The following is a 21,838-nucleotide window of genomic DNA, read 5'->3' on the forward strand; positions in this document are numbered from 1 at the left end:
CCCCAACACTCCCTGATGGTCAGGAACAGGAAGCTGAGTGACCCTGAGACCTAGGATAGAACAAATCATGATTGGCCAAAAAATAAAAATTTAAAGTCAATGAAATGATTCCTAATGATATTCTGCTATATTCATAGATCAGTACCTAGCCCAATTGCCATCAGAGGCTTCCTCTGGCAGCTGATGGGAGCAGATACAGCCAAACGTTAGGCAGAGCATGGGAAACTAACTTCTGGGAAGTTGGGGAGGAAGGATTGTAGGAGCCATAGGGGTACAGGACACCAGAACTCAGAATCAACTAAGGAGGGCTCACATGAGCTAAGAGACTGAAGTGGCAACCACAGAGTCTGCATGGGTCTGTACTAAGTACTCTGTATATATGTTGTGGTTGTTAGGCTTGGCGTTTTGTGTGTGGGGGGGGGGGGTGGGAGGTGTCTCTGACTCTTCTGCCTGCTCTTGGGACCCTTTTCCTCCTACTGGGGTTGCCTCATCCAGCCTTAACCAAACCTGCAGCCTCCTCTTCTTATCCCACCATACACACAATACATTGAACTTCTTGATGTTTGAACATAACCCCATCTGAGTAGCACACCATACTCTCCTTTGCCAATGTACCTCCTCCTCTAGTAAGTTGATACCCGATGCCCATTTGTATATGAATTGTTTCAGGTCTTTGTAATCAATTTTTTACTTTACGATCTCACTGATTTTGACAATCCCAGATTAAGTTGTACCATTGAATGCCAGGTATGCTAAAACACTTAAAACCTCCAGGGATGGGTCTTAGTTTTAGGCTGTGATTTTGGTTTGCTCAATTGTTAAGTTCTTATTACAAATAGTTAAGATTTAAAATTATCTTCAGATACATTCAGATCACATCAGTTTTGCATTTGAGTGGTTCTGTAACAGTATCAGGCCACTCCAATTTGCTTTTCCTATATATACAATGACCACTGCATACTGTAAATCTTTATCCCAAACTATACCTGTCAGAAATCAGTGCAAAACCATCTTACCATTAAAATCTTTTAAATTTAAATCAATAAGGTATTTGAAGCAGTTTAGAAAAACAAGATTTGTATTTTATTTCCTTGTAAAAATCTTTACACATGCAGACAAACCAGTGTTAAGAAAGTATTCACCATCATTTAAACAAATAACCACTTAAATAGAACAGTGTCTGCAAGTTTTATCTGTATAAAAATAAGATACATTTTTACAGAATTCACACTCCAGTTCTTATAGCAATAAACAATACACAACTATAATAAAGTACAATTGAACCTGACCATGGTTTTCAATTAGATACTGCTAGGGCATTTTAATGTGCAAAAAACCTTACCATAGTTCTTTTCCAAAGAAAATGTCCTCAGTGTTTCTAGAGACCTAGACAATTTTAATAAATCAATTCCTAATCAGTTTGCTTTATGTTTTGATTGAGTCCATACATCACACTGCATAGAGGCAAAACCAGAAGCAATGCAGTATCAGAGAAGAAAGTCAACGCCTATGCCTGCCATGTCCTGAGCGACTGCCACTGTGGTGCTTGCCTTTGTGGGATCTCTCAAAGGAGCGAGATCTTTCACGCCTGTCTCTGTGATGTCCCCTTTCATGCCTGTGTTTCTTGGCAACATCTGAGTGATCCCGAGACTTGCTCTGAGATCGAGACCGAGATTTTTTCCTTTTATGACCATGTCTATTTGAACTTTTTAAATCTTCTCTGGTATGTTTGGCCTTAAGGTGAGGAGAACCATGATTATGATGTCTTCGAGGGCTTTCACTGTGACTGCGGGACCTGCTTCTTGATCTTGAGCTGTATGTTCCAGATCGACTTCGCCTATTATTATAACTTAAACAATAAAAATTTCAAGTTTAGTTATGATTTCTACTGGCAATAGATTAGTACCTGTTGGTCATTAGCAAGTTCAAAACAATCAGCTATGAGCAATGAAAAGCTTAACTGACATGTTCCTCAGTCTCCCCATGCTGACCTCTCTCAACTGAAGCTTTATACTGTTACACAAAACATCCTATGCCTGTATTCCAGTAAAGAGGGGAGGGTCACCATTGTGTCCCAGAACTCTGTTCTTTTTACTGAGTTATCTCTCACCTGATCAAGTGCCACTGAAGCACCAGAACCTGCCAACAAATTACAAAGCTGACTGGAAGTCTTAGGCTTTTAATACACTAATGAAATATTCACATTTCTAACAAACTGAATGTAAAGAATGTTTTCATGTTATGAACAGCTTTATATACATATACCCCCAGGGCATTTTCTGGACACTTTTCAGAAAGGGGGTGGGGGTGGGGCACGGCGAGACAGAGTAGAATGCACAAAATGCCATTAAGGCACACTACTAGGGTCAGTGAGATGGCTCAGCAGGTAGAGGGGCCTGCCACCATCCCAAAGACCAGAGTTTGATCTGGGACCCACACAGTGGAAGTAAAGGACTGACTTTTTACAAATTTTCCTGTAACTTCTGTGCATAACCAACTTATGCATATTTAAAAACACACAACTAGGGCTGGAGAGATGGCTCAGTGGTTAAGAGCACTGACTGCTCTTCCAGATGACCCAGGTTCAATTCCTAGCACCCATGTGGCAGCTAACAACTGTCTGCAACTCCAAGATCTGACACCCTCACAGACGTACATGCAGGCAAAATACCAATGTACATAAGAATAAATTAAATAAACACACACACACAACTAAAGTACCACATACATCCAAAGTATGTCCTTAGGTTTATTTCTCTTTACGTTAAGCCTAATCCTGAAGCATGCTTGTAATCCTAGCAAACTGGTGCTATACCGTAAAACCTGCTAAACAAACAAAAAAGCCCAAACACTCATTCCTAGCCTGAAGCCCACCCCCAATCTTCAAAGGCCCTAAGCCCATCCCACACAGGACCCATTACTCACTGTCTTCTTGGGGTATGTGATCTGGAGCGTGATCTGGTTCTTGACCTTGATCTACTAGCACTTCTGCTGTTTCTGCTTCTTTTGCTGTCTTTTCTAACACTTAAAAAAAATGCAGGCAGCATTGTTTACATTGTTTCAGGGAACGCACAAAGGTTTAACAATGAACACTCAAGCCTTTGAAGTACACTCACCCATTATAAGGGCTTTTTGAAGCCTGCTGTCTATCCTCAGGTTCTTTTTTGACTGTCTTCACATTAATGGAGATTGGTGACTTCTCTTCAGCTTTTACTTCTCTTGGTGATGCTTTTAAAAGACAAGGACAATATATTAAGGACAGGTTTTACAAAGAACCATTTCCCAATACACCCAAAAGTACTACATTTCTAACCCTTAGATCCAAAAAACCCAGTAACTATTTCTTAATGGTCTCTAAGCAAATGACCAACGCCAAACCTTTCTAAAAAGGTACACTTCCAGCGCTCCCATTTCATTCAATTCTGATTGTATCTTACATGGTTTAGAGGCTGGAGAAAATCCACCAAGAGTTGAAAGGGCTGGAGTTCCATCAGGATTCAATCCCTTTGCTTTCAACTTGGCTTCCTGTAAGGCTACTTTTCTTTTTTCTACTTCTTTTTCCAGCAATTCATAGTTAGGCTGTTGGATGAAAAATCAAGTTAGCATTCCCTTTAGATTCTTGGAAATGCCATCAGCACCAAACGCAGTAACTGAAATTACCTTTTTCCTGGTGTAAAGTCTAAGTGTCTCTATGCAGATTTCCTGGATCTCCTCTTCTGTGGTACCAAAAAGAAGAAACCAATGGGGCCGTGTTGGCAATGGAATCTAAACCATTAAAAACAGAATGGTTCAAACTTACACTTTTCTCAAAAGTAACAAGACTCCTAGAATTTACTTTGTAAAGCACAGCAGACTGTACACTTGCCTGAAGTGCTCTAGCTGCCAGGTAGATACAAGCACACGCTATAGTCTCTGGTTGAAAGCGAACAAAAACATTGGTTCGAAGACTGTCATTCATGTAATTCCTGAAAAACATTTCAGCTGTAAGCTTAGTCCATAAGCAAATCAATTGTTCTGAGGTGCATACAAAATTGGAGACTCAATCTACTTCATTCTTTTTTCTTCTCCTTATACTCACATCTTTACTATGTTAACAGTTTCTAACCCTTTCCCCCACAGCACTTTTCAACAATTCCTTATCAGCAATCTAGATCTTACCCCTAAAATCCTCTTTCAACATACTGTCCTAAAAGGTAATGATTCTGAAGTCAATTCTGACATATGAGTTTCAGAGTTCACCACTCCAACAATACTTCAAGCCTTTAGTTACTGACCATCTCTCCTTTATCCATAATGAAAAGCAGTGTCAACCAAGTTCTTTAAAAAAAAAAAATCAATACCAGAAACAGGGGTAAAAAGGTATTTTTAGTAAGAATCCATCAATTTACTCTTACAGTTAGAAGGAAAAAAAAAACTTCAAAAAAAATCTAGGTAGAGAAGTGAGCAATAATACACATCATAATGGCCTTGTTTACATACCTTTTTGCAATTAAGCATAAATAAAAGCAATGATCTAACTTAATAAACTTCTGAAACTTCTAGAGAAACTTTCCCATGAAATTCCTTAACTAAAAAAAAAACTTTATATTTGCTAAAAAGCCTGAGCTGGAAATTAAATGGATTAGTTCTAAAACCCTTACATTTGTTAAAAGTATTATAATTTTTTTGGCTGCACAGAATACATTAAAAACTCATGCATTTTATAGAGAAATGTGGCTTTTCTAATGTTACCATTATCTACTGAGTCCAAAAGAAGCATGGCAGTCATATAAAAAAGATGTATTTCTGGGAAAGTCAGAATTATTTAATGCTTGTTTATCAACAGTCATATAAATCATTTATGGCTAAACCACAATTTCCTTGTTTACCCTTTCTGTATCTCAGAGGCCCAAGTTCAAAAATATTTAAATAACATGAACTTTTCTTTTTAAAATTATATGCTTCTTGTATCACTGCCTGCAATGGCTCACTAGCTGGAGTAACCTACAATGGCAACAGGTACCCATTTAAAGCTACATGGTTAAGGTAGCCTCCTTTGGTAGAACGGATGCTATACACACTGCACGTAGAAATTTAACTGAACCCAATTTAAAAAAAAAAAAAAACAATTCATAATGGCTGGACAACAATCTATCAAAAATGAAATATTCATTTTGATAGTTACAGGTATACATTAAATACATAGGCATGATGCATAGTTACTTCTAGAAGCAAATATACAAATCCTTTTGACACCCCGACAGAACTAGAAGATGCTGCCAGATGGATATGGACCACTTCAGTGAATCTCGGATGAGAGCTTGCACTGGATTGGCTGGAGAGCAGGCTAGCCAATCAGGCCATCCTGAGGTCATGGGCTGAAGTGCAGAGGGCAGAGTTCTATGACTTACCATCATGGACTACCCTTTAATTAAAGAGTAGAAAAAAGAACAAAGTTAAATTGAGTTCTCCATTAAAAGTAATTAGTCAAGCCAAGAAAACAGGAAGCAGAAATAAGCATTATTTACCTTTTGGTTAAAAAACAACAAAAACAAAATGCCCCAAAACAAACTTATTTCATTATTTTGGAAAGAAAAAAATGAAACTTACTTTATTTCTGCTTCTGTTTTCCTGACTAAAGAAGAAATGTAAAAAAGCAACTTACCAGGCAGTTTGAACCAGGGTTTGGTTCCGCTCACACTCTAAGACTTGTAAATACATCACAATGATCTGAGGAGAAAAAGAAAAAACCATTCAGCGTATTGGTGGTTCTTTCACAGCAGAGGTCAATGAAAAAAGCATCAAGTGTTAGTTACAACTTTAACTCCTATACAATTACAAATATAGGCCAACGTCAAACATACCAAACTCAGTGTGGATTATACATTACTCAATTCTATAAAAATGTGATGTAAGTGGTGGTTAACAACTTTTTTTCCCTAGCATTCATCAAAGAGAGCAGAATTTATGCTATGAGAGTACACAATGGCCACAGCACATTTTCTAGAATACTAAGCATTACAGCAATTAATTTCTGCAGTAAAGCTTAGCACACTAAAGTTTCTTAAATAAAAGCTACATATAACTCAATGATAGAATGCTTGCCTTGCATTTGGCTCCCAGCAAAACACAATAAATACATATAACTACTTCAGTTCATGCCAAGTGTTTCTGGACCTCGTTATCATTTTATAATTTTACAAAAATAGAACTTGAAGATACCAGGAAGTGTCACCCAGTTAAGAGCAGAGCTAGCTATCTCCAATAGTCCCAATTCTTGCAACTACTGTTCAGAAGGGCAACAGGAAAGAAAGCCAAAAGAGAAAGCTTTTATGAACGGTTTACAGTGAGCAGCTAACATTTTCAACACTTTAACGTGCCAGTTTCTACATGTATGTACAATTCATTCCTTACATAAGGAATTCCATCACAAGAGTTTGTTAGGCGGAAAAACTAAAACTTAACCACAAAGAATATTCATGATCACACAATTACAAATAACAAAGCCTGTTTTGAGTACCATTTTAATGACAGACATCAACACCTAAAAGAAAGCTTTTGAAAACTCAGATGAACTCTCCATATAAGTCAAAATTTTAAGCAAAAAAGCCCTAATACTTACGAAATGTAATTTCTGCATTCTATAACTCACCTTATGGGGATGCTTGACATGAACACAAAATCCCAACTCCTTTAGCACCCTCCTTTCTGCCTTGATAACTTGATTTTTGGTGTTTATGTAGTTCTGATCAAGGATCAGAGGGCTTGGAGTCCTATAGTTTGTAAGAAATAAAATCAAAACTGTTTTGCACATCCAAAACCTTTTACTTGTGGCATCTCCATTTTCCCTTCCAACCAACTATTGGCAACAGAAACCAGCTTTTTAAACTCCTGCTAACAAGTTAAAGCATTTATCTTATGCTGTCCAAGTTATGCTAATTATACGCAACTAGACAAAGCTCCTAAAACTAACACAACTTACACACACACACACACACACATTCTTAGGTCTGACTTTTTCTTCTTTAACTTATGCACTTAACTTCAGTGATAAACATTGGCACAAACCTCATCAGCTTCCCAGAAGAAACTTCGCAATGACAAGAACCAATGTGATCCTGAAAGATTTACTATAAAGCTCTAATATGAACAAAGACCTAGAAAAATTCTGAGTAAAACCTTGCTAAATTTATGGTCAACAAACTAAAAACAAATACACAAAGAATATCTATCTGCTTAATCAGCACCTACCCCTGGTCAAAAAAACAAAACAAAACCCCATTAACAACAAAAAAGCAAACCCAAAATTAGCTCAATTGCCAAATGAATATTAAAAAACAAAAAAACCGGTTTAAGAGTAAATTAGGTAGCTCGGTCAATGTAGCTCCTGAGACTGGAAGGCCAGAGAGGGAACGAGACTCAGAAACCACATTCAAGGCCTGTGTGGATGTCCCCCCACCCCAACTGTTTTCATAAGTTATTTTTCATATTGGGGGAAGGAAGGGACACCTAGCCACTCATTAAAAAGTCATCTCATGTACATCATGTAAGTTTGTTTCTTTAAAAAAAAAAATGGTTATGGAGCTCATTTTGCCTCACCCACTAGAGCGGGTCATGTTAGAGGCAAGTGCAATCTGGCTTGTCTTACAATCTGCCAGTTAAGTAATGTTAATGTCATCTATGAAATTTAGCATGTTTTTTGATACATTCTTATCTCAAACAGCAAGATGTACATGTCTATTAATGACTGTACAATAAGTATATGGGTAGAATATCATTTAAACACATTCTCAAACATTCAATTCATTTTCAGACAAGTTCCAAGTTTTATACTCTAGAGAATGCACTATCTGAATACTTCAATATACAACCTGCTCAGAAACAAAGAGCCTATTTACGCATAACCACTTGAAGGTAATGAAACAATCTAATCTGTAATGTTGAGCCAAGAGTAGTAGCTCACACCTGTAAGCCCAACACTACACGGGGGTGGGAGTAGAGGAATGAGGAGACAAAGACTTCAAGGACATCCTCCATCCACTAAATAGGTGAACTGAGGCCAACCTGAGTTAACACAAGACTGAAAAAAAAAATCTGAAATGAAGTACATTACTACCTCCCTGGTATCAGGCTATCAAGAGAAAAAAAAAAAAGGTATTTTATATTTTCCTTATTTCACTTAAAAGCAAAATCAGTTACTGTTATTCTGTAACTTTATGTTAAATAATTAATAGCTGGCAGAAGTAACACCATTAACAGTAACAAAATAATGACGCTTCAAGTTCAATATCTACTACATTTTCAAAGTGTGAGAAATTTTAAGGTAGTTAAGTAGGGCAATGGCCTGTTTTGAATCAGTTTTATCAGGACAATTGCACTTAAAAGTAAAGTTTAACTCAAATGGGAGCAACCAATGTATGTATGAAAACATACTCCAAAGAGATACTATGTAAGGGTTTATGATTTTTCAGGTTTTATAAATGCATTATAAGGTTGTCCTTCAACTGGTATTAGGAGTCAGAGGCTCAAGTTTATTTGTACACAGCTTAGTTCTTAACCCCTGAAATCCAGACAGTAAGTAAACAGCACCATTAAAATCCCTATACAGCTGCTGGTGGTGGTGGTGGTGGTGGTGGTGGTGGGCACGCCTTAAATCCCAGCACTCGGGATGCAGAGCCAGGGAGATCTCCGTGAGTTCAAGGCCAGCCTGGGCTACAGAGTAAGTTCCAGGAAAGGCACCAAAGCTACACAGAGAAACCCTGTCTCGAAAAACCAAAGAATAAAATAAAATAAAGTCCCTATACAAATAGTTCACAAAAGCCAAGTTCTCTCACTTTTTTTCCTCATGTGTTAAAATGTATACCATAGCTTACTAAGAAAACTGTTCTATAGTTAGTTATCTTTAAATGGCAATAAAATCTGTCATTAAACAGGTAAACAAGTTTTCAATTGTGGCTACCAACTGGTGCCAAATTTAAGGATTCATCATTAATTCTTCTTAAACAAGTATCTTAGAGTTACTCCTCTGCCATAAGCACATTCCCCACATCAGAATCCCATAGAACATGTAAAGGCACAGGCTTTGTTTAATCCCAGGAGTAAAACGGTTAAGGCACAAGGATCATAAATCTCAGGCCACCCCAAGCTAACACAGTGAGACCTGAATCTTAAAACTCCAAACAAACCAACCTTACTACAACTCAACCGTCTAAGCTCTTGTTCAGTCTTGCCACTACCAATTTTTTCCAAGTTAGCTTTGTAAATGGATAATCTTGTCTTCATTTTGCTCAGAAATTTACCTCATAAATCAAGACAAGCTCAATGAATACAAAATTAACAACTACTTTTACAGAAGCATTTTATACCATGATAAAACATAGAAAATGTCTCCATAAATCAGTAAGCAAATATTCTGAAAAAGCATTTAAGCAGCAAAAGCTTTTTATATTAACAAAGCAATCAAACAGAAATGTTTTTAGCAATACATTCCGTTGAATCAAGGCTTGGTAGAATTTCCTCCCAATCAAGTAAGCATCCTTGATCAACACTAGATGAAGAGGTGGTACTTAAAGCTGAGGGAGTTAAGTCCTCATCTTTTCAGAACTCAGGAATATGGACAACACTCAAAACTACCAAACTCCACCTCTGAAGATTCTTTATTACCTGACTTTGCTCATTAACTGATCTGAAATCAAATTTCAATCTTTAGGAACTCTTGGTCTGTTTATTGTAAGTTTGTATGACAGCTACTTTCTATGGTATGCCTGAAACACAGCATATGACAAAACTTTAGAAGTAGGGGGTTCAAGCATGGTTAGTCTCATGTATTACAAAGGACTGATACTCTGGAAGTAGTACAAAGAACCACACTATAAACCAGATGGGTAATTAATAATATACAAGTAGGGAGACAGGATTCTTACTCAACACACAGAAATTTCTAATGCTTATTTTGAAGTAAACAGGAACATTCCTTAAATGTCAAACTGAAGTTACCTCAGAACCACAGAAATAAACTACAAATGGTTAAATTGTCAATACTGACCTGACCCTTCCAATTAATTCTTACTTTTATACATTGAAAATAGCATCAACAGTCACCAATAAAGGAGTTAAGTCTTTACATTTATCTTGTAACATAAACCTTAAAAGATATGAACAGACTTCTTTAAAGAAAAAAATTCTTAACACACTGGGAATGTTACATATAAATAGCAAATTGTATCTGAAAACTACTGGTATGAATAGCTTTTTTTTTCCTTTAAATTCAGCTATTCTGAAGAGCTATCAAACTATGAAAAAAACTATGGGGGGGGGCAAGTCAAATATCTCATATTGAGAACTGGACACTGGTATTACTGTTATCTTTGTGTAGCCATAACTACAAACAATGACTTTAAGGCTACATGCATGCACCCCCCTGTAGTTGAAAAGGCCATACAGTAACCTAGTTAGCATTCAAATTGTACTAAAATTCTCAAGACAAACATCAGAGTATAACATTTATGAATACTCTCTAACAATACCTACTATGCAAAGAACACAAAACACCTTACTAAGCTATAGTTTTAATAACTTGGACAGCAAAGAAAAAAGCTTGTAACCAGAAACAGGAGTTTTTTGTTTGTTTGTTTTTTTCTCTAAATGGTTCACCAGTGGCCAACCTGTTAGTCCCCGATTCCAGTGACCTATTCTCAGAACACTGGCTTCTCCTTGGGGATTTTCGATACTTCACTCACTGTTGCCATGACGACAGCTTCATCTCTATGTACCACTCCACATCACCCAGGCTTTGGTAAATGTAGCTGGTCGCTGTATAGTCGGTTGCAAGGGAAAAAAGAGTTGAAGTTAATAACATATACAAGTTACATGTCTGAGTAAACTTGTAAAATGCATAGAAACACTTATATCCTGCTTTTAAAAGGGGGGGCTTCCATGCAATTAACTTCTTTAAGAATTTCATGCTATAATCAAACTCGTAACATTGAAAACAAAATCAATTTCTTTAATGATGACCAAAAATGCAGTTACATCCAATACAAGTCAGTCAGATTGGATAATTTTGAATTCTGAAGTTTTATAATTAAGATGATCCTATTCTGACAATCAAGGAAAGTCAAGTCCCATAGGAAAATGCCACAATGTAATTATAGTTGGCTCAATGACTCATATACTAGAAAATATCCTTTTAAAGCAGAGTCCTTTGACTAAAGAATTCTCTATTTTATCAGTGTTTCATTTAAAAACACCCTGAAAAAAACAAAAACTTCAGCAACTATCTAAATAGAAATAAAAGCTCAGAACATACTAAACACCAGTCTGAAATTCTATTTCTCTACTTTCTTCACAAACTAAAAAGTCTTCAAACAAAAGAAGTATCTGGGAACACACTAAGATGGGGCTGAAAAGGAATGAAGAAAACAAAAGCTATTAAAAAAAAAAGAAGAAGAAAAACAACCCAGGGCAGTAATTTTTGACCATGCTACCCATTTTGAACTCACTTTCCTATCTGCTTATCTGGCTACCACCTTCACTACCACCAACCAAGACTATATATGATACTCATTTGGACTAAGCAACACCCAGCTCCCAAAACAACTTACTTTTCACAGCTAACTTCCTTTCAAACTAATCACAATTCCTCAGAAATTAATCTACACCATGACTATCCATCAGCGTGTCCTAGAATCACCTGTAGAACAGGGAGTCCTGCAACAAACTTTGGTACTGCCATAGATGAACACACAGGCCCACATAGTTACCAGATTATCACTACACCTCAAAGATACTGTTTCAGACTGTATTTTCTTACAAGATCAGATAAAGAGCCCTATCTGAAGGCAACTCAATGAGTTATTTTTCTAACCCACTCACTGAGACTGTATCTAACCAAAACAAAATACCTGTTCAATCCCTTTGACTTCAAACTTTATCATCCTCCAGTCCTTTCAGATCCGGTATTATTCGATATATCGTAGTTCAATGTTGAGAAGTACTCTAACAAAAGCCAACCTCAAGTGATGGAGAAACTGGGGCTCCAAGCAGAGTAACAACCTACACGGAACTTTGCCACAATATTAACTTGAACTACAGGGCTTTCACGTTCAGCCTTCAGTTTTCCAGAGAGGGGAGGGGAAAAAGAACTTACAGAATACACTCCCACTTGAGCCAACCGTACTCCCTTTCTTGTTTAATCTTAAGCCAAGGGACTGGCTTCACAGCACTGCTACGATTGTCCACAAATGCAACTGCCTCTACGAACTTTAGATAGCTGGTTAATTGAGGGGTTTTTAAAGTTTAAGTTTCAGTGTTCCTATGTGAATTTCAACACCTAATGCCAGTTTGCTTTTGCATCCGTACTGACTTGAGGAAGAAGAAAAAAAAAAGGTGTTTTGACTCGATGATTGGTGTACAACAGCAGTAGCAAGAAACTATGTTCAATAAGCCAATCTTACCTTTTTCCTCTTAACTGGCGGAGGTGGTGGAATACATTAATCACATCTCTTATTCTTCTTGGTGCTTCTTCGATTTTTGATGCAAGATTAATACAGGCCATGGCAACAATCTGAAAGAACCCACGAGGGGACAAAACTTATAACGAAGTATAAAGTTAAACTAGAAACAACTCTGTCCAAAGTCTAACAAAAATTACTTTTAAAAAGAAACTCTAGGATACAACGGGGCTTCTGGCGAAATAAAATCAAGGGCGACATTTTTAGAGCACGGGCCTTAGCAGCTATGTGCGGTTTTATTGCTCAACTGTTCCTAATTTTGGACCAGAATCAAGCTAACTCCCCCAGGAGTTGCTCGGGGGGCCTGAGACCGTAGTTCTTGGTAACAGAGCACGTGGACTCGGGTTCCATTTTCTAGTTCTTGAAACACGTTCTAAGGGCCGCATTTCCTTGTGGGTGGGAACGAGGTACAAAGGCCCAAGCTAACCACTCCCTTTCTGGAAAAGCTGGTTACTACCCCTTCCTTCCCGCTTCCGGATGAAGCAATCCCTTCTCGCCCGCCCCCGCCGAGCTTACCTCGAAACTGTGTTTGACGAAAGACTTGGAGTAGAAAAAACGATGAAACAACACCTGCCCCGTTGCCATCGCCACCTGCAGACAAGAGAGGAGAAACGGAAGCGCCGGGGTCAGGCGGGCCCGCACCAGGCGCCGCCGCCGCCGCCGCCGCCGCCATTTTGTGCGGCCGCTCGCCTCCCTTCCCCCCCGCCCGCCCGCCCGGGCCGCGCGGCGCCGCCGGCCCCCGCACCCCTCCGTCCCCGGCCGCCCGCCCGCCCGAGCTCCCGCCGCCGCCCGGCTCAGGCTCCCGAGAGACCCGGCCGCGGCGGAGACCCCGGCACTCCACCGGGACTCTCACCTGCGGCAAGCGGAGGAGAATGCCGGCGGCCTGGATGAGCTCGCAGCCCAAGATGCGCAGGTCCGTCTCGCTGGGCAGGTCGAGGCCGTCCTGCATGGACGGGGTAGGCGAGAGCCGCTCCTCCGGGATCAGCGAGTGGTCGATGGTAAGCGACACCTCCGAGTACAGGCGGTCGCCGATCAGGATCCCTCCGGTCGTCGTCGTCGTCGTGGTCGTCGTGCCTGAGCTGGAGCCGCCGCCCGCGCTCGGGGCGGCGGACGAAGCGGAGGCGGCGGCGGCGGCGGCGGCAGCGGTCGAGGTCGGGTGAGGCCCGGACGCCATAGTTCCAGCGAGCTGCACGCACGGCCGACGCAGCCGGAACCCAAAGCGAGACTAACCAGCGTCCTCGGCGCGACGGATATTCCCGTGACCGCCGGCTTCCAGGCCGCTGCACGCAGCGTGCGCTTCCGCCCTGACGTCACCACGCCGACGCCCCGCCCCGCCCCGGCGCGCGCCAACGAGTTCCTCCCGGCTGAGATAGGCGGGGAGGCTCCCCGGCGGCTCAGGGCTGCCGGGTCGGTAATCCCTTTGGGCACCGGATAATCCGCCTGGTGGGTCGGCCCCCGAGACCCCTGGGCGGTGTGCGTCCGGCCACCGGCGACACCCGTGTGTAAAGTGACTCCCGAACAGGGGCAGCCTCAACCGTTTTGAGAAACAAGGGAGGGAGGTGAAGCGCGCCGTCTTCCGGGAAGCACCCGGCGCGCGTGGGTGTCGGGGTGTAGCCGGGGAGACGTAGGCCTGGCCCTGTGACCTCACCTCGCCGGGTTTACAGTAATCTGGAAAATCCCTGGCTCCAAAAATAGACTTAGGGTGAGGACATGACACCTGGCGATTTCACTGCACCAGGGAGTCTAAGTCTAAATGGTTCCTGTAGTTGAGAGTCGGGAAAGGAACGTCCTGTTTATTACACTGAACCTATGTCAATGTAAAAAACAGCTCTTGCGGTCGGGGCGCAAGCCTTTAATCCCAGCACACGGGAGGCAGAGCCTGGTGGATCTCTGTGAGTTCAAGGCCAACCCTGGCTACCAAGTGAGTTCCAGGAAAGGCGCAAAGCTACACCGAAAAACCCTGTCTCGAAGGAAAAAAAAAAAAAAAAAAACATACAATTTTGGCCAGGCGGTGGTAGCGCATGCCTTTAATCCCAGCACCCGGAAGGCAGAGGTAGGCGGATCTTTGTGAGTTCAAGGCCAGCCTGGACAGAGAAACCCTGTCTCAAAAAAACAACAACAAAAACAAAACAAAAAAACACAGCTCTCGTCTTACATGGAATTTGGGGTAACCTAAATTTGTGTTCCCGGGCCATGGACCAAAATGGCTCCAGGATAAAACATTTCTGAATTCCCTTTAGCATAAGAGCTGTGGTTTTTACTTCTACACTAAATCTCCCAAATAGCTGAGGCCGCCGACATTGGAACAGTAGATCCTCCTCCCTCCATCTCAGGAGCCTCTGGCCGCGCAAGGGTCTTATAGTCTATCTAGTTCCAGCCTCCGAGATACTCTCTAGGGAGAAGAAAGAAATCTTTCTCCTAATACACAGCTTGGGGATTGTTACTTTGTTTTGTTTAAGGCTTAATGTCTGGATGAAAAGGGCCTTAACCTTGCACCTATAGAGTATGAGGAATTTAGATACATCTTAATATTTGTCAGTTACTGTCACCGAAGCAAGATTTTTTTCGGGGGTGGGGGCGGGGGATTCAAGACAAGGTTTCTGTATGTAGCCTTGGAACTCGCTCTGTAGACCAGGCTGGCTTCAAACTCGGAGATCCGTCTGCCTCCTGAGTGCTGGGATCAAAGGCATGCACCACCACCACCACCACCCTCTGTCGCAATAAGACATTTTTACAGCTCATTTTTGCTAGGTGTGTTTGGACAAGCAATCTGGAGACAAAGGCAGGTGGATCTCTGAGTTCAACATCAGACTGGTCTACATATGGAGTTCCAAACCAGTTAGAGCTACATAGTAAGTTTCTCAAAACAAACCCCTTAAAAAACAAAACTTTAGCCAGTCGGCAGTGGCGCACGCCTTTAATTCCAGCACACGGGACGCAGAGGCAGGTGGATCTCTGTGAGTTTGAGGCCAGCCTGGTTTACAGAGCAAGATCCAGGACAGGCACCAAAACTACATAGAGAACCCCTGTCTCCAAAAACCAAACAACAAAACAAACAAACAAAAAAAACTACTTTATATAGAGCTGAGTCTCAGCACTCAACAAAACAAAAACCTCATAAATCCGTGATTCTGATAGCTTTTTGGTTTTGTTTTGTTTTTTTCTGAGACAGGGTTTCTCTGTGTAACAGCCCTGGCTGTCCTGGAACTCATTCTGTAGATCAGTCTGGCCTCGAACTCACAGAGATCTGCTTGCCTCTGCTTCCCAGAATGCTGGAACTAAAGGCATGGGACACCACCTCGCAGCAATTCTGATAGCTTTTGGTGTTTCATCAAGTGATCGTTACCCTAACTAAGACACTATACAAACTAAAAATGTGATAAATTAGTTGTTTGTGTTTTGGGAAAAGGGTCATCCTATGTGGACTCATCTCTAGTTTGAGATCCTTCTGTCTTAGCTTCCATAAGCTGAAACTACAGACATATCTCACTACACTTGGTTCCAAAATGTGATGAATTTGGGTAAGGCTTTGTAAAAGAAGGTTTGAAGGACCTCTGACATACATTATTAAGTGAACAAAAGGGAGTTGCAGGGCCAGGAGAGATGTCTCAGCAATTCAAGAGTGCTTACAGCTCTCACAGAGGACCTGAGTTCGATTCCCAGAGTCCACATTGGTGGATCATACCCATATAACTCCAATTCCATGAGATCTGATGCCCTCTTCTGGCCTCTGTAGGCTTCTGTACAACGTGTATATAAATTCAGGCAAGCATACACACGAAAAAAAAAAGTAGTGAAATGAAGTTCCAGTATAATATGAAATGACTCCCTTTACATGAAATTAAATTATACACTGAATAGGAACACAAGTGTAGCTTGTTAAGCACAAGAATAGCAAGAGGGCTGGTTGGCGGCGGCGGGCGGCGGCGGCGGCGGCGGCGGCGGCGGCGGCGGCGCACGCCTTTAATTCCAGCACTCAAAGGCAGAGCCAGGTGGATCTCTGTGAGTTTGAGGCCAGTCTGGTCTACAGAGAGAGTTCCAGGAAAGGCACCAAAACTACACAGAGAAACCCTGTCTCCACAGGAAAAAAAAAAAAAGCAAGAGGCCTGGGTTCAATCTTCAGAACAACCAAACCAATACTCTGGATTGGAGGTGGGTGGGAAGGAGGTTCCTGGTTCTCTTTGTATACTTTATACAATTCTACACGTGGTCTTAACTAAAAGGCCAAGGACCAATACAATTATCAAGCTTTCTATAGTGAAGGAACAATTCTTTCAACTTGGTATAAAAGGTAATAAAATCTGATAAAGATGAATTACTAGTCAGATGAAACTTCAAGACATAAAAATGCAAGCCTGAATTATCATTAGCATAAACAGAAATATTAGGTCAACATGACATTATCAGTGAAAAACACAACTCCAAACTCCAAAGTTTGTAAGAGATAGTTTATTCTGAGCCAAATGTGAGTGTCCATGACCCAGGGTACTGGCTAGTCTTGTGTCAGCTTGACACAGGTTATAGTTATCTGAGAAAAGAGGACCGAAATTGAGAAAATGCCTCCATAAGGTCAGACTGTAGGCAGGACTGTAGGCATTTTCTTAATTAGTGATTGATGGTGTGTGTGTGGGGGGGGGGGACCCAGGCATTGTAGATAGTGCCACCTCTGGGCTGGTGGCCCTGGGTTCTATGTGTAACAAGCCAGTAAGTAGTATTCCCCGTGAACTCTGCATCAACTCCTGCCTCCAGGTTCTCATCCCATCTGAGTTTCTGTTCTCACTGCAACACAGCAACTATAATACTAAGACACCCAGGAACACAGATTCATCTATGTTCCAGCATGGAAGCTGATACACTGGAGTTTAGTAGTTACTAAACCAAGTCATAAATAAGCTTTTACCAAACACACTCTTGGGGACTGCAGGTAGGTGGGTTGCACTGCAGAAGGAAAAACAGTTACAGGTTACACATACTCTGGGATGACTGATACTCTTATCATTTGGATGGTAGATGTTAGTGGTTTGCTAAGAATACGTTTTTAAAGTTGTACTTGATTGTCAAAAGAACGTCAGGCCAGGGGCTGGAGATGGGTGGCCATTCTAGTTTAGGATTACCTTTGCTGTGATGAAACGCCATGACCAAAAGCAACTTGGGGAAGAAAGGGTTTTTTTTTGTTTTTTGTTTTTTTTAACTCCTGCTTCCTTGTAAGAGATCATCATTAAAAGCAGCGAGAACAGGAACTCAAGCAGGGCAGGAAGCTGGAGGCAGGAGCTGATGCAGAGACCATGGAGAAGTTCTGCTTACTGGCTTGCTCCTCATGACTTGCTCAGCCTGCTTTCTTTTTTATTAATATAATTTTTTATTGACTCTTTGGGATTTTCACATCATGCACCCCAATCCCATTAATTTCCCAGTCCTTCCATAGCTGCCCTCCACCCTTGTAACTTCCCCCACAAAAGAAAATAAAAAAGAATAAAAATCACTTATGTAAATCTATAAAATAAAAATATATCACATATTCAGCCGGGCGGTGGTGGCGCACGCCCTTAATCCCAGTACTCGGAAGGCAGAGGCAGGCAGATCTCTGTGAACTCAAGGCCAGCCTGGGCTACCAAGTGAGTTCCAGGAAAGGCGCAAAGCTACACAAAGAAACCCTGTCTCGAAAAACCAAAAAAAAAAAAGTCAATATGCATTCATCGTAGTGACACGGGAGGCTGTGGTGTGTCACATACTGTACACCCTTTTGCCCAAACAGCTTTACTTGCTAATGTTCACTGCAATGAGTCGTTAGTATAGTTTCTGGCTTCTGCTACACCAGTACTGGACCCTCCTAGAGTCTCTTGGATATCCTGCTGTTACCCCAGTCATGGAGGTCCTGCAGGACTGGCCCCCTTTACACACTCCAGCAGCTCATAGGTGGAGTAGGTATTGGGATGGGCCAACTCAAAAGTCCTAGATCTGGGCCTGGGTGGTAGCTGAGTTGGTCAGCCCACCAGCTCTCCTGTGACACCCCAGCAAGGGAGTGGGGACCAGCTTTCCCATGCCCACATCACCACTGGCACCACTGTGGTTGGCCAGTTAGGGATGGAGCCAGTTCAGCGTGGTCCTTAAACATCAACTTGGTTTCAGGCTGCAGTACAGACCATGGACATCTGCAGAGCCCACAGGCCACTGACATCAACATAGACCCTAGCTGCAGTAGGACCATTGTTGTTGGTTGTTTTCTTTTACTCTTTCGGTTCTTTGATGGTCTTTTGTTCTTGGGGGGCCGCCAACCAGCTCCTGCATAAATCACACACAGATGCTTATTTTTAATTATCAATGCTCAGTCTTAGCTTGGCTTGTTTCTTGCCAGCTTTTCTTAACTTTAAATTATTCCATCTACCTTTTGCCTCTGGGCTTTTTCCTTTTACTTCTATATATCTTACTTACACACTTACTCCATGGCTGGTTATGTGGCTGGGTGGCTGGCCCCTGGAAGCCTCCTCTCCTTGTTCTCTTGCTCTTTCTCCTTCCAGATTTCTCCTTCTGTTTATTCTCCCCGCCTGCCAGCCCCACCTGTCCTTTCTCCTGCCTCGCTATTTGGCCATTCAGCTCTTTATTAGACCATCAAGTGTTTTATACAGGCAAAGTAACACAGCTTCACAGAGTTAAGCAAATGCAACATAAAAGAATGCAATACACCTTTGCATCATTAAATATTCCACAGCGTAAACGAATGTAACACATCTTAAAATAATATTCTACAGCAGACCATGGACCCAGACATGGCCCTCATCTGCAGCACAGCCCAGACACCACTGTGGCCTCTGGTGGCAGCAGGCTGTTCCTCACCACCATCATGTCACCTCTCTCCGTGGCACACAGAGTGCTCGGATTCTCTGATTCTTTCACCACAGATTGCTCCCTTCCAGCCAGCTCGGCATCCCAGTGTCTTGGCGCTTCCAGCTGTGCCTTCCCCAGCCTGCTTTCTCATAGGACCCAGGACCACAAGACCACGGGTGGCACCACCCACAATGATATGGGCCCACCCACATCAGTCACTAACTAAGACAACGCCCTATAGGTTTACCTGCAGACAGATTTTATGGGGGCATTCTCTCGTTCCAGGTTCCCTCTCCTCAGATAACAACAGCTTGTGTCAAGTAAAACTTGCCAGCACAATGACTCAGTGGCTGGGAGCACTGGCTGCTCTGGGAGAGGACCCAGGTTCAGTTCCCAGCACCCGCTACATATCCCAGCACTGCCTGTGACTCAAGTTGTAGGGGATCCCACACACTTTCGATCTCTGCAGGCACCAAGTACGCATGTGGTGCACGTACACCCATGCAGTCAAGCATTCCCAAACATAAAATAAATCTTAAAGATATTAGGTCAGATGGTTGAGCAAGGAATGACTATTAAGTGGGCTAAGTATAGCTCAAGATAATTTGGCTCTGGATCCACAACCTTCTAACTCTCCAAAATCACAAAGTTCTAGTCCATCATTTAATCTTTTAGAGTCTTTAACACAGGTGTGGCTTTCCTCTCTTCTGGTAACTTCAGTTTATACCATATAAGTTTCTAAAGTTTATTTTCAGTTCCTGTACTGCCTTAAAAAGAAATCAGATGTCTGTCTGTCTGCATGCCACAGCTCATTATTTTTTTTTTTCTTTTCAGTGAAAATACATGACTTAAAGAATTGCCAGGGCTATGAGATGCCTGAGGGTAATGGCACTTTCCACCAAACTTGATGAATTTCGTTCTACCCCAAAAATAAACAAACATTTTGGGGGGTATGTGTGTGGTGCCATAGTGTGCTGGTGTTAGCCAAAGGACGACTGTCAGCCAGTATTCTACCCGTGAGCCATTCCACTCTGTGTGTGTGTGTGTGTGTGTGTGTGTGTGTGTGTGTGTGTTGTGTGTGCCTATGTTTCTGGGGGGGAGGGGGAAATAAGGGTGGGAGGGGGACGGAGAGAGAGGTAGATTGTTTTGAAAATTTTCCAATGTAGTCTAATAGAAGTTGGTACAAGACACAGAAATGGCTCAACGATGAAGTAATTGTGGTGAAAAGCAAATACTTTAGAAAGGAACTGTGTGATCTGTTTTCTTTTTTAAGGCATTTGCCATAAGGATAAATATGGAGGAACATTTAGGGAGAGAACAGAAGCAAAGTTGAAGAGGTAATATTTGCTGGGTGTGTTGAGAAATACAGTGGACATCTGTCATGTTGCCTCCCCAGAATCCCATCTTCCCTCTCCAGTTTTCCCTTAGAGACACCCAATATCTCTATTTTTAGTGAATGTGGTTTGGGAGAAGCTGACATCTTCCCCAGTTCCTAGCTATACCCCCACCTCCGACCTTCATCTCCCCACAGTGACTGATTCAGAATGTGTGCCGGCCCCAGGACTTTTTCTGGAACCATGAGAGGAAAGGAGAGAAGTTCTTATTCTGGACTGCAGAGAAGAGGGTGAGCTCAGAGCTACTGAGTGTGTGTGCTACTGGAATTTGAACCCAGAGCCTTGAAGTGCTAGACGCACTCTGTCGACTCCTAAGCAACTTTCTTCGCTCTGTTCTATTGACTCTGGAGAAGAACCAGCTTAAGATGGAGCCAGCCAAGAGCAGAGAGCAGGAGCAGAAACAGATACCAGTGAATTAATTTATGTCTCTAAGTGTAGAAGCTCCCTATCTTCCACCCCTAGGTTATCCAGACATTTTGTTATTGTAACATTTAATTTAATTGTAACATTTTAACAGAAAGACTGACACAAAGTATTAATGTTTGCCATAACATAGTGTGTTATGCTTGGGATTAGCGTGACTGTGGAGGTAGGTAGGGGCTAGAATGTGAAGGCTTAAGGAATAGATCTTTATTGCATAGCTATGAAAGGGTTAAAGCAACAGTATCCCCAACAAACCCATCGGAACCAGAAACTCACTGCTAGGAACATTTAGTTCCTCATACCTTGATGTTCACTTTTGCTATTCTGGTTCCCTCTGATAATTACAGAACTTTTACAATTGGGAAAGGAGAGCTAGGGATATGACTGTGACTAGAGCAGTGTCCTCCAGGGTGTTGTGCATTATCCCAACAATCACTGAAACAAGTTTGACAAATGAGTTATTTATAAAGGCCAAGCGTGTAAGGGGAGAATCCCAAAAACTCTTTCTAGAGACTAGAGTTTAGGGTTGTTTATGGAATAACCCAGTAGAGAGACTTAAAGTGCATGCTCAGAGATGGTTAGCATGGTATGGATGTGGAATTTGGGCCTCTCTGACATTAAAAGGGCACAGAACAGAAACTGCAGGATCAAATAAGAGTCAGATCACTTCAACAAAAGCACCCTTTAAGCTCCTGGAAGGTAATC

The 21,838-nt window shown here is 41.8% G+C and overlaps 1 protein-coding gene across 4 annotated transcripts; it reads right to left on the bottom strand.

Moving 5' to 3' along the window:
* Positions 1-1,060: 1,060 nt before the first annotated feature.
* On the bottom strand, positions 1,061-14,848 carry Ccnl1 (cyclin L1). Of its 4 annotated transcripts, XM_052730631.1 has the most exons (11): positions 13,345-13,801; positions 13,008-13,082; positions 12,435-12,544; positions 6,632-6,752; positions 5,645-5,709; positions 3,866-3,965; positions 3,661-3,765; positions 3,438-3,579; positions 3,117-3,228; positions 2,926-3,024; positions 1,061-1,849 (listed from the first exon to the last, which is right to left on the bottom strand). In XM_052730631.1, the coding sequence occupies exons 1-11, from the start codon at positions 13,663-13,665 to the stop codon at positions 1,501-1,503; spliced, it is 1,599 nt and encodes a 532-aa protein (XP_052586591.1). In that variant the 5' UTR covers positions 13,666-13,801; the 3' UTR covers positions 1,061-1,500. The 4 variants fall into 4 exon arrangements, with proteins under 4 accessions (XP_052586591.1, XP_052586592.1, XP_052586594.1 ...); XM_052730632.1 differs by lacking the exons at positions 13,008-13,082; positions 13,345-13,801 and adding an exon at positions 10,719-10,791; XM_052730634.1 differs by lacking the exons at positions 1,061-1,849; positions 2,926-3,024; positions 3,117-3,228; positions 3,438-3,579; positions 3,661-3,765 and adding an exon at positions 5,391-5,404 and having other exon boundaries at positions 13,345-14,848.
* Between the last annotated feature and the right edge of the window lie 6,990 nt (positions 14,849-21,838).

This window comes from Peromyscus californicus, unplaced genomic scaffold (genome assembly GCF_007827085.1).
Source record: "Peromyscus californicus insignis strain IS unplaced genomic scaffold, ASM782708v3 Scaffold_9__1_contigs__length_137607984, whole genome shotgun sequence".
Classification (NCBI taxonomy): domain Eukaryota; kingdom Metazoa; phylum Chordata; class Mammalia; order Rodentia; family Cricetidae; genus Peromyscus; species Peromyscus californicus.